This window comes from Miniopterus schreibersii (assembly GCF_964146895.1).
Source record: "Miniopterus schreibersii genome assembly, chromosome: 1".
NCBI lineage: Eukaryota > Metazoa > Chordata > Mammalia > Chiroptera > Miniopteridae > Miniopterus > Miniopterus schreibersii.
In genome coordinates, this window is record NC_138101.1 from 182,000,827 (window position 1) to 182,013,900 (window position 13,074).

Below are 13,074 nucleotides of genomic sequence, written 5' to 3' on the forward strand. Positions count from 1 at the left end.
AGAAAGGCCTGGAGACAGCTTGCTGTCCTCCCCACCACAATGGCGGCACCCCCCACTGGGTCACCCAGTGCACCCTCAGCCCCACGTCCCCACATCCCCACATCCCCAGCCCTGTACTCACCCAGCTGGTTGGAGAGCGGCAGTGTGAAGGTGGACTGCCTCAAGGGGCCCTCCATCGGGGCCCTGTGGTGGGAGCCCCTCTCTGTAAGCTCCCTGTCCAGCTTTGGGGCGGGCAAGTGACAGAACTTCCCGGTGGAGTTGGTGGGGCACCAGCACTCATCCCTGCCGATGCAGCGGCCTCCATTCAGGCAGGGGATCTGGCAGAAATCTACAACATCAACCTCAAGGTGACCGACGGTGGAGGAACATAGCACCCACCGTGTCGCCAGTGGGTGACAACAGAAGCAAGGGGAGCAGTAGTGCTCCAAAAATACATGAAATGTGGGGACTTTCCAGAGGCCCAGGGTGAAGAAGGGTAGATAAGAACCAGCCCTCGCCCTTTTAAAGAGCCCTTTCATGCCTTTCCTCGACCCCCCAATAACCTGGGAGACAAGGCCAGCCGAAAACTGAGGGAGGAAGGGACTCACAGATGCGGAAGCCAGACTTGGGGTCATGCCCGTGACCACCCTGGCTGTACAGGGTGGTAGTGTCGCCACGCTCACAGCTGTTGGCACAGTGCCCGTAGGCACAGGTCTGCTTGCAGATGGTAGGAGTGAAGACAATCTTGATCTTCTTGATTTTCTCCGTGAGGTTCAGCCCTGCAGAGAGAGGGCTTGGGTCCAGGGGGCAGGGCTGAGAGGCACAGCTGTGACCTCCAGAGGCTGCTTAGAAAGGCCCATGGGACCAGGGGTGAATCCATCCCAAGGGCATTTGCTAAGTACCCACCAGCATTTATTGAGGGACGTCAGTGTGCAGCCAATAAATTCATGCTTTATGCACATTAACTCTCAGCCCTCTTGAGTGAGTATCATTTTAGGTTGAACCATTAGAAGATGCCATTTTTCTAGGTTAGAATGGTTGTATGTTGGCGAAGTTCCTACATCCAACCTAATATTTCCATTTCACAGGTAAGGAAACAGGCTCAGAGAAGGTTGGGTTGCAAGTGGTGCCGCTGGGCTTTGATCCAAAGGGCAGAGAATAGAATGTAGCTCAGACCTGCCGGAGTGGAGAATTTTCTAAGAAAAATGGAGGAATGTAAAGCCTGAAAGATAAGAGACAGGTTGGGGGCTGGGGGACTGGTTTCCAGAACAAGGATTGGCACTTTATTTGGCTGATAGTGGGAAGTCACTCAAAAATTCCAGTAAGAGATCAAAGGGGAAACGTGGGGGGACAAATGCCCTCCCAGCCTGGTGTGCAAGTGGAGGGGACGCAGGGTGGCCAGTGAGGAAGTCACGAGCAGTGTGAGTTAAAGTTGTTTCACTGAAGGGTGGTAGCAGTGGAAATTCAAAGGAGGGGTGTTCATTTGGTGTGGGGAGCCCAGAGAAGGAAGCCGGAAGGCAGAGGGGTTGAGGAGGGAAAGTGAAAAGTCTATGTGGCCACCCGTTCAAGAGGCTTGACTGATGGGAGAAGAGGGAGAGGAAACCAAAGAAAAGTGGAGAAATAACTCTGTGTGTGTGTGTGTGTGTGTGTGTGTGTAAGAGAGAGAGAGAGAGTGAATGTGAGAGAGAGTGAGCTGTAAGCAAGTGTATATGCTGCCAGGAAAGGGGTGAGAGAGGGACAGGTTGAAGGGGGATGGAAGAGGGGGTGCGAGGAGGACCTGTGATGGCCTACCTCTCCAGAGCAATCGAGAAAGGAGGTGTGTGTGCCTTAGACAAGAAGCGGGACATCGCCTTTTCAAGATGACAAGAAAGGAAGGCATCAACCATATGCTACCACATGGATAAACCTCGAAAACATTATACCAACTGAAAGAGCCAGACACGAAAGGCCACATATTGTGTGATCCCATTTATATGAAAAGTCCAGGATGTGCAAATCTATAGAGACAGAAAGTAGATCAGTGGGGCCAAGTGACTGCTTAATGTGACTGCTTAATGACTGAGGGTTTTTTGGTGGGTTTTTTTTTTTGGAGTGATGACAATGTTCTGGAATAATTAAATGGGATTGTGTCAAATTGTGAACATACTAAAAACCACTAATGTGTACACTTTAAAATTTAATATGTTATGTGAATTTCACCTCAATTTTTAAAATGGAAGAAAAAGAAAGGAAATCAGCTTGGGCATGGGTTGAGATAAGGGGGCAGTGTGCTCATGGTGGGGCGGATGGGCAGGAAGGGAGGAGCTTTCTGGGAGGTGGGTGGCATGTCCATGTGCCGAAGGGATGGGACCTGGGAAAGTGGGAGCAGTTGGAGTAGCTGCTCTGAGGAATGGGATGGAGTGTCCAGGCACATAGGGAAGGACTGTTGGGAGACCATTAAGCATGTGCGGAGGTGTGAATCCACAGGGATCCCCGGTTCTCTCCTCTGGGAAGTGGAGGCCCAGCCATTAGGTGCTAAGGAAGCAACTGGTTGGTTTGGTTCAGGAGGTGGGGTTTGCAGGAAGGATGAGTTGGAAGGACTAGGGCCAGGGAGATGAGGTTCATAGCTGGACATGAAGGAATTGAAGGCAGGACGGGTGACAGATGGGGCAGAAATGGAGCAATCAAAATCTAAGGGTCTCAAAGGGGCAAAGTCCTGACCGCTGGTTTGGGACCCCTGGAGCCTGGCACAAAGCAGGCACTGCACAATTGTTTGTTGACTGGCTGAGAGGATGAGGGACAGGTAACCACTTAACCCTTCAGTGAGAGTGGAGGAGAGAAGCAAGGTGGGGGAAGAAAACCAGAGATTGAGATGCCCTGTTCTTCTAGGTCCCCAAGACAGGGCATCCTTACCCCAGGGGGATGACAGGTGATCCAGATATGCTGCCTGCTGGGTGCCATCCCTCCGCGCAAGGCCTGGCCCCACAGGCAGGGCATTGGAAGTCAGCTGGCCATTGGCCGTGGTGGCCGGGTAAAGTCGGACGGTCCGGGACAACCCCATGCGCTGCTGGGAGGGGCGGGTCTGGCTGAGCTCACTCAGGGACCTGTGGAGACAACGGTGGCACAGGGGTTTGCATTGAAGAGCAGTGGCTCTGTGCAAACCCTGCTCAGGATGCCCACACCCACCTGCACCGGAAAAGTGCTCTGTACTTGGCTGCCTTCTTGCCAATTCCAAGAAAATGAAGGTGCCCTGAAGTAGGGGCCTGAGCTAAGGCCAGCCAGCTAGTTCAGTGGGAGTGCCTACCTCTATGTGGAACAGCCAGGCTTTGGTTGGGTATTCTGGGCAAGTCACTTAGCCTCTCTGGGCCTCAGGCCCCTGGACTGCAAAATGAAGGTGTTAGACTGGTCCCATGTAGCTCTAATATTCTGAGTTTTTGAGACATTTATGGACGAGCCCCTGCCCCCAAACCAAGTCCTGTGCCTACCCCACCACTTCTTTTTTTTTTTAATCCTCACCTGAGGATAGGTTATATTGAGTTAGAGAGAGAGAGAAAGAGAGAGAGAGAGAGGGAGAGGTTGATGCAAGAGAGAAACATCGATCAGTTGCCTCCCATACATACCCCGACTGGGGATCAGATCAGCAACCTAGGTATGTGCCTTGATGGGGAATTGAACCTCCAACCAACTGAGTCACCCAGCCAGGGCCCTCTGCCACTTCTTAATGCAACCCTTCAAGCACATTACCTGTGGCATAGGTGCCCAACATATATGTGTTCACAGAATGATTCAGGGGCAGAGCCTAGAATATCCCTTTCATTAATTTTATTGCAAAGATAATATAACAAAAATATTCAAGTAGAAAAAATGAATTCATCACCCCCACCCCAACAGAGCAAATAATTTTGCATATTTCCTTTCAACCTTTGCTCAAGTATATATTCTTAAACTATTGTCATCGCCTGTAGATACAGTTCAAATTCTGATTTTTCACTTGACCTGCTGTCACTTGTTTCTCTCATTGGAACTCAATGCTAATGGCCCCAAGATTCCTGAGTTCAAATCCCTTAAGGGCCAGCTGAAGATCATCAGGGGAGCCACCAGCTTGCCTGGACAGTACATTCCCATAACGTTGCCACTCAGTTAAAAGTGATGTGCCTGCACCCTGCCCAATACACTCAGGTGTTCAAACAGGGATGGGAAAACAAATCAGTAAGGGGCTCCATGCCTTCCACCCCACCCTCCACCCCACCCACCTTCACCCTCACGTGGGAGCTCCACCCCATCTCATTTATAAATGGGCTTCCATATACTATTGTGTTTGATAAATATTCTGCTGCCAACAGAACCTTTAGAAACATCACTGCAAGGTGGCTAGGACAGTTATAGCTGCCATTCACTGAGCACTGAGCCGGGTGCTTTAAATATATCATGTTATTCACGTTATTTTATTGAATGAAAAAAAGTAAGTTGCAGGCCAATATGGGTAGTATGCTTCCAGTTTTGTGTTTTAAGAAAAACTTCTCTTTCTCTCCCCCTAAAAATATTTATACAGGCACAGGAAAGGTCTGGAAGGATCTGTAAACAGAGGCTGCCCTGGGGAATGAGAGTGCCTGTGTATGTGTAACTACTGTTTTAAACTTTATGTGTTCTTATATTTGTGGAATTTTTTTAGTAAAGTTTTTTTAATAGTAAACACGCATCATTTTGTAATAAAAAGAAATGTCTATTTCCCCCAGCAACTCCATTTTATAGATAAGAAAACCGAGGCTCAGGAAAAGCACAGTAAATGTGTGCAGATAACCAGGATCCAAGGTGGACTATGACAACTAATAGAGGTATAGGAATTCAGATGTAAGAAAGACTATGACATCTGAGCTACCCATTTAAGAGATGGATAGGATTTTTAGTCTAAAATGAGGAGAAAGACATTCCAGACAAGAAAAATAACATAAGGAAATGCATGGAGGTGGGAAGCATGGACCATATTTAAGGAAGAATTATGAGCACTGTTAGAGAAAGCACAGAATTGAGGAGAGGAGAGGGAAGGGAGATAACATTCGTTCAGTGCCTATCAGGTAGTAGGCCTCCTGCTATGTGTTTTACATAATGTATCATCTACTCGTCCAAACAACCCTATGATAAAAACTCTCTGCTTGGCCAAAACTACCTTAAACAAAGTAAAAAGACAAATGACAAAATGAGAAAAATATGTGCAACTCATGCCATAGACAAAAGACCAAGTTCCATAATATATAAAGAGCTCTTAGAAAGAAAAAAGACCAATAGCCCTAAAGGAAAAATCAGCAAAGGAATATGTCTACAGTTCACAGGGGGAAAAAATACAATTTTTTCTTAAGCATATGAAAATATGTTCAATCTTTTCATTCTACGAGATGTGCAAATGAAAACTACTCAGATTAGCAAAAACTCAAAAGTTTAATAATATATTAATTTGATGAGATTGTGCTGAAACAGGCACTCTCAGATGTTGGTAGGGCTGTAAATTCATACGGCCCTTATGGACAACAATTTGGCAATGTCTACCCACACCACGGTGCATCTATGCTTTGCCTCTCCAGTTCCACCTCCAAGACTATCCTGCAGATAAACCTGCTGTGGTGGGTGCTGCAGGCTCCCGGCCCAGGTCCCCTTTGCAGCTGCTGCACCCTCCATTGGCTTCTTCTGAGTCCTGCTCTCGACTGATGGCAGCCACCTGACAGGCTCCTCCCACTGCCATGACCACTAAAGCCAATGACAGCTTGAACCAGAAGTTCAAAAGCCCCACCCTTGCCTCAGGGTAGGAAAACTGCAAGCTGCACCCTCAGTCGGGCCTTGGCTTGATTTCCCCAGGACCAATTCTCTCTTGGCTCTTCCCACCTTCCCATTCTGCTTCCCTCCCTCCCTTAGCTCTCCCCCAGTAAATCACCCAAATCCATTTCCCAGCCGCACCTCTAGGGGAATCTGACCTAAGACACTTGTAAGTGTCAAAAATGATGGATGGACGAGATTATTCATAACAACACTATTCTGTAGTAGCAAAATCTTTTGTAAAGAATAGAAACAACTTAAGTGTCCTGCAGTAGGGGACAGGTCAAACAAACTAGGCTGCGTGCACAGGATGGAGTCGCACGCCCTCAGAAGGGAACGAAGCAGCTCCCTTACAGCTCTAGGAAAGGTCCCCGAGATGTGCCCAAAGGTGAAAAGCAGCCCAGACCTGCCCTCTCACTGTTTCTGAACAGACTGTGAAACAATAGCTTTTTTACATTTTTAAATGGTTGAAAAAAATCAAACGGATAATAATAATATTTCATGACATGAGAAAGGGGTATGCAAATCAAACTTAAGTTTCCATAAATAAAGCTAATTGGAACACAGCCACACTCCCCTAAGACTGCTTTTCCTCAGCAATGGCAGGGCTGGGTAATCACAGAAACCACATGTTGTTCAAAGCCTAAAATATTTACTATCTGGCCTTTTATGGAAAAAGTTTGCTGACTCCCAGTGTGGGACATGTAAACTTTTGGGTGAAAATAGAGAAAATAAGGACACCTTTTGCATTTATTTGCATATCCATAAAGCAGCCTTGGAAGGACGCCCTGGGAAGTGGTAGCAGTGGGAAGTGGGTGGATGGGGTATAAGCTAGTGCTACTGTGTAACGAAGCTTTCTCTGCACCGGCCTCTGTCCGGTAGGGCACGTCGCATGCGTCACCTCACGTGGGCCTCTCCAGAACCCCAAGAGTTACTCATCCCCATTTTACAGCAAGAAAACAGGGTAGGAAGCTTCTGTGCTTTGCCGAAGGTTGCAGAACTCCCAGGTGCAGAAGTGAGGTTACCAAATCAGGATGAACTTTAAGTTCACCATAAAGCCACCCCAGCATTTGTGATTTCTTTACCACTGTCTTACAGATGAGGACATTAAGGCTTTGAGGGATTAAGAAGAGTAAGTCTGGTCCACATGGTGGAGGGTCTAAAATATGGGGGTGTCTAGGCTGTACTGAATGGGTAACGGGTAAGAAGCATCTGTTGAGTGCTTGCCACATGCCAGGCACTGAGATCCAAGGATGGCAAAGACGCTCTTACCCTCTCTGCTCCAATGGAGGCTTGGCAAAGGGACCAGCACCCCAGGAAAGGTGTGGGGGCACAGGGGGAGCCACATATTAGCCTCAAGATATTCATGGTCTTTAAGAAGGTCTCGGACATGGAAGGATGGGCCTTTCAAAATGATTATTACTCTGGTGAGATTACCTGGTGGTGAGTGGACCAGATTGGGGAGGGCTGGAGGCTCTGGTCTAGGCTACAAGGACCAAGGGTGGGACCCAGAATGAGCTTGGCTTCAAAGGATATTTAAGACAGAGAATTCCCAGTTGTGAGTTAGACAAATGGGCAGAGAGGGTTCCAGGAGCCAAGATCCCAATGTAAGAGGTCCAAGAAGTGGCTCAGCTTTGGACATGAGGACTGTTGAGTGTCTCAGGATGGATCTGCAGATGGAAACACCCAAGAGGAGGCACTCAGGAGAGAGATGGGGGCTGGGCTGGGGAGTCGAGTGTAGAGGTGGTGGTTATAGAATAAAGGAGGAGGGGTGATATCACCCGGGAGTGTGCAGAACAACCCACACTTCAGAGTTCCTTCCACTGGTGGACTGAGGCATTAACTCTGTCAACGTTTCCCAGTTTCAAGAGGGGAAAATGTCAATGAACCGGTTGGTCTCCGTTTCGAGTTATGCTCCCATCCACCCATCTCCGACCTTTGGTGCTTGCTACCACTTGTCTGCTAGCACACGATAAAACAAATGAACAAGCTGTAAATGAATATTAAAGGAAAAACATGGCAGCAGCCCACCGCACTTCACTTGACAGCTGATTCTACTCACGTGTGCCCGCAGCCGGGCTTTTTATTTTGCCCATACAGACGATCGTCATAGTTTCTGCTAATAAAACTGTTCCCAGCTCTAATCGTGGGATTAATTACATTGATAGTTTATGGTATTTCTTATGACTTCCAGGTGCCCTGACACCTAAACACTGGGAAATATAAGAGAGAGTAGAGAAGGGTAGGGGGGTCTGGGGAGCACCCACACTTAGGAGGCAGACAGAGGGAGAGGCTGTGAAGGTGCCGAGGGGGAGCAGGCAGAGAGGAAGGAGGGGACAGGAAGGGAGCAGCAAACAGGAGGCTGTTCCCAGAACTCCATCTCTGTTGCTGTGTGAAGGGGCGGAGGCTGCTCCTTCCTGTGACCGAAGGTGAACATGTCCTGGTGCCTCCCAGGCAGCTCAGTCTCTCCTGAGAATCTGGGCGCTGGCAGGGCAAGGGGAGCCCTCACAGAGGTCTGCTCCTCCTGTCCTCCTGGCTGGCCAGGCAGGCCTCACGCCCAGGCCACGGTCAGATGGCCCCTGTGCGATCCCCCAGGCACCCAAGATGGTATTGCCACACATCCTGCCCCAGCCCCTGCCACACACCAGCCCTGTCCCAGCAGGGAACAAGTGGGCACCTGGACCTGGAGGGTAAAGGGGAGGGGACACTGTGGCCTTGGCCCAGAGCCAGGAGCCTGCTGATTCTGGGTGGTGTAGGGCTTGAAGGCTGAGCAGGTGAGACCCATGCTGGGCTAAGGCCACAGCCATCGTTCTCCAGCCTCTGGGTATCAGAGGTACCAGCTTGGTGGGTTTCCAGGCGTCACTGTGGGGAGGGGAGGACTTGAACCCTGCCCCACTTGTGCTAGACAATAATAGTGAACATTTATTGAGCACTAGTTCTGTGCTGTGTGTTATATGTTATATTTGCCTTATGTTAGCTAATCTTCACAACCACCTTAGGGGCTAGGGACTGTTATTAACCCCATTTTTCCGAAAAGAAAACTGAGGTGCAGAGAGGTTAAGGAACTTGTCCAAGGTCATGCACCTGGATCTGTGCTGTCCAATGGAACTTTCTGTGCTGATGAAATGCTCACTAGTCTGTGTTATTCAGTCTGTGAACCACTAGCCGCTTGTGGCTTTTGAGTACTTGGAAGTGCAGCTGGTGTCACTGAGCAACTGAGTTTTACATTAAATTAAATTTAAATAGCCCCCTGTGGCCGGGGGCTACGGCACTGGACAGCACAGTAGAGAAAATGGAGGAGTTGGGACTTGAACCCCAAAAGTCTACCTTGGCCTGTAACTGTAGCATTAGGAGGCTCCTCTAACGACCCTCACTGCATTTTTTTGTCCCTGGAAAGCTTCACTCATACCCCCGGCTCTTAGGTTCCCTCCCTGTCCTGTTCCAGGGGAATCAGCAGCCCCCCAACCTTGCTGTCTGGCCCCCGAACTGCATTATCTGCCATGAGATGTCAGCAGGTCTGTGGCAGAAAAGAGACTGGGTTTTCCAAGGACACACCAGGACCATGTCACAGGGGAGCAGGTTTCAGCCCAGTGTGAGGAAAGACTTCTAAAGAGCCAGACTTGACCAGCAACATGGCAGCCCCTGGAGAGGCCGCAGCTCCCAGGCCCTGTGTCCCTGTGTGCCAGAGAGGAAGCCACAGATAGTCCTGCTCGGGGCAGGGCTCCAGACTGATGACTTCTGAGGGACCAGTGGTGGGGGTACTCAGTGGGCAGTGCCCAGGGGACCCAGCCCCACCTGCTGTCTGACACGCTGATGCAGCACAGTCAATACCAGCACCCTCACTCCCTGGTGCCCTCCTGAAAGGGCCCAGAGCCAGCACCCTCAAGTGTCTCAAGACCTCTCCTGCTGTGGATTCTGCTGTGTTCACTCCTCCAAACCCCTCGGCCTTGCTGGTCAGCCCAAGGCCTCCACTCCACCCCACGTGGCCGCCTGTGAGTCACATCTCCCTGCTCTGAGGTCACAGCCCCCTGCTCTGAGGTCTAGCTCTTTCTGCAGCCACACCCAAGTCTGAGGAGTCTGGAGCTCCTGCACACAGATCCCAGGGGATGCCCCGGCAGGTGGCAGAACTGGGGGGGGCGCAGGGGGGAGTGTCTCCTGCCCAGACCACATCCTGCTCTGCCCAGGAGAGAACACAGCATTCCTGTTTCCTTGCAGCTAAATAAGAGGCAGAGGTGGGCAGGAACTGTACATGTCTGGGGAAATGTCTGGGGGGCACTGAGGCCTCGCCTGGGGCCTGATCCCTACCTCAGGCAGTCGTGAAGCAGAGGCTGCCTCAGTCTCCCAAGGGCCCAGAGGCCCCTCAGAGCCTCATCACTGGACGAGTTACAAAGGAGCACAGGGAAAAAGGAAGTGGTGGGAGAGATGAAGCCGTTGGACAGGAATGAAAACACAAGTCAGGGCCAATGGACACCTGACAAGGATTCCAGAAGATCAGAAGAGGAGAGGAGAGGCCTTTAGGCTGAGGGGATAGAGCTAGGATCACATCCTGAAGCCAGGGAGAGCTTCGTATAAGGGCATCTCACCACCACCAAACTGTCATGAAATGCCTACCTCCTGAACCCTTGAGTCCCCAGATCATGATCTTTAGGACCTCTCGACCCTCCATAATATACCTCCCCCCCCCACACACATGCCCCCTCTCCCCTGAGCTGAACAGGCCTGCACGATTGGACAGCAAATACAGGCCTATGACTTCAGGTGAGCTTACCCCACTCCTGGACTTGCCTGGGCAGGCCCACTGTAGACAAAGGCAGCAGGGGGCCTGGGTCAAGGATACGCTCCTCAGGGGCTGGCCAAAGTCCTAGCAGCCTGCAGCCTGCAGCCAGCATACTCTTCCAGTAGCTGAAACTCTGCCCCAGGACCATAAACAAAAGGAGATTTCTAGGAGAACTGGGACCCAACCTGAGAAGTCTTTACTCAGTAATGTAGCAGCCCAAAGCTACCAACTGATTATATGCCAGACATCAGCTATAGGCATTTCCTTTTTTATTTTTCCTAAGCCCTTTATATGTGAATCCTCACTTGCTGAATGCAACAACTCTCTGCTATAGGAACTATAGCAGAAGAGAAAACTAAGGCACAGAGAGGCTGTTACCCTCCCTGGGACCCCCACTAGCAGGAAAGTTCTGTGTGTGTCTCAGGGCCTGAGCTCCGTCTGCCTTTGGCAGGTGACATTCCCCACCCTGAGGCTCACCCTTGGCCATGACACAAAACCTCACCAGGGCCAGAAACACTTTCGAGTGGTCTGGGCAAACAGAGTTTCTATTTACCACTGTTGCTTTTCTGATGGAAACAAAAAGCTCAGATAACCCCAGAATCCAGGGACAAGCAAGAGTGGGTGCCTTCATAGAACATTTAAAAGGTGTCAGACGTATTTATATATATTAGTAAATCCTCCTGACAAGTCTACAAGGTAGCGATGTTGTCCCCAGCTTATAGAAGAGAAAACTGAGACTAGTGAGGTTAAATCACTCGCTCTAGGCAGCATAGCTGTTAAGTGGTGGAGCTGAGATTCAAACTCAGACTTGTCTAACTATGAGACATAAATGATTTCACGATTCCTCCCTCACACACTACTGCCTGCTGTAGGGGCTCTGACCTTGACCCAAGATCCTCAAAGAAAGAAAGAAATGTGGAATCAATTTGTTTCCCAAGAGTGTGGCTTGGCTGGGGTCTAGAGAAGACACCCCCACTTCCTCGCAGCACCGGATTCCCTCGAGAGGCCTCTGACGCATCGCTCGCCCTCCGTTGGGCACCTGTCTGTGGACATGTTCGCAGCAGTCGGGGGCTGAGGCTGGGAGGAAAATGCAGCCTAGGTGACCAGCTGGAAGCAGAAGTGTGGTAGCTCCAGAGGTTTTGATTTGCAGTCTTCATTTTGCAAGGAATGGAGATTTTTCTTTTCAAAAAGCACTGGACTTCCTTGAATTTTAGATCTTTCCCAAATATTTTTTTTAGGAGAAAAAAGACCAAGAAAAAATCCCACAAAATGCCTGTCACAGCTACTCACTTCCACAATGAATCATGGACACAAAACCACAGCTATGTGGCTAACAAAGGAACTATGTGCCTTCACATTTTGTTATTGGAAATCATTTAGCAATCTTCACTATGTCATCTGCAGACAGACAGACAGACAGACAGACGTGCATACACACCCCTCTGGGTCCTAAGTAGCCAATTTTACAACCATGGTCACCACATGACTTTGCATGTAACCCATTTTCCTTTTCTAATCTTTTTCCGGGAAATTATCCTGCAAGACTTAAATCTTCCTCCTCAGCCCGCACCAGAGGCGGGTGGGTGTATGCCCGCCCCTCCGTGGACACAGGTAGCTGGTGGGGCGGGGGGGGGGGGGGGGGGGGGGGAAGAATGCTGACACACTGATTCAGTTCCACAAGTGGAAACTGTACATTTCAGAGCCCGCTTTTTATTACTGTTACCATAATACAGCCCTCCCTCCGTATCCAACCCTCCGCGCACACACCAAGATCCATGGATGCGCAAGTCCCTTGTATCATATTGTGCAGTATTTGCATATAACCTATGCATAGTGTCCATATACTTTAAATCATCTCTAGATTACTGATCATACCTGATACAATGTAAATGCTATGCAAATGGTTGTTATACTGTATTGTTTAGGGAATGATGACAAGAAAAAAGTCTGTACATGTTCGGTACAGACTCATGGGCCTAACTATATAGCACACGTCAGCAACAACGTAACTTTTTTTTCTGAAATGTTTTTCTTATTGACTTCAGAGAGAGGGAGGAAGAGAGAGAGAGAAACATCTATGATGAGAGACAATCATCAATTGGCTGTCTCCTGCATGCCCCCTACTGGGGATCGAGCCTAAAACCTGGGCATGTGCCCTGACCAGTAATGGAGCCATGACCTCCAGGTTCATGGGTCGACACTCAACCACTGAGCAACACCAGCCGGGCTTTTCTGAATATTTGTGATCCGTGGTTGGTAGAATCTGCGGGTGTGGAACCTGCAGATACAGAGAGCCAAATGTAGCATTTTGGCACCACTTTACCTCAGTGAAGTATTTTCACCTGGGAAGCTTACAGTGCCTTTTCTGATAGTGGCAAATTAGTTAAGTGGTGGCAGATTTAAACATCGTGTAACTGGAAAAACTATTGGACCCATACATCCGAAACTTCCTCTTCATTGTGAATGGGGGTGAAACCGGATACATATTTGAAAACCTTGAGCTCAAAAGGAAAATTCACAGGACCTGAAAA

General features: G+C 49.4%; 1 protein-coding gene across 1 annotated transcript in view; it reads right to left on the bottom strand.

Annotated features, from left to right (window-relative positions):
• Nucleotides 1-13,074, bottom strand: part of LTBP2 (latent transforming growth factor beta binding protein 2) — a gene marked incomplete at its 5' end in the record, with an annotated part of 89,938 nt that overhangs the window by 45,356 nt on the left and 31,508 nt on the right. The window contains 3 exon segments of the mRNA XM_081137551.1: nucleotides 122-328; nucleotides 588-758; nucleotides 2,872-3,062. Of these exon segments, the coding sequence (XP_080993677.1) occupies nucleotides 122-328; nucleotides 588-758; nucleotides 2,872-3,062 (569 nt within the window).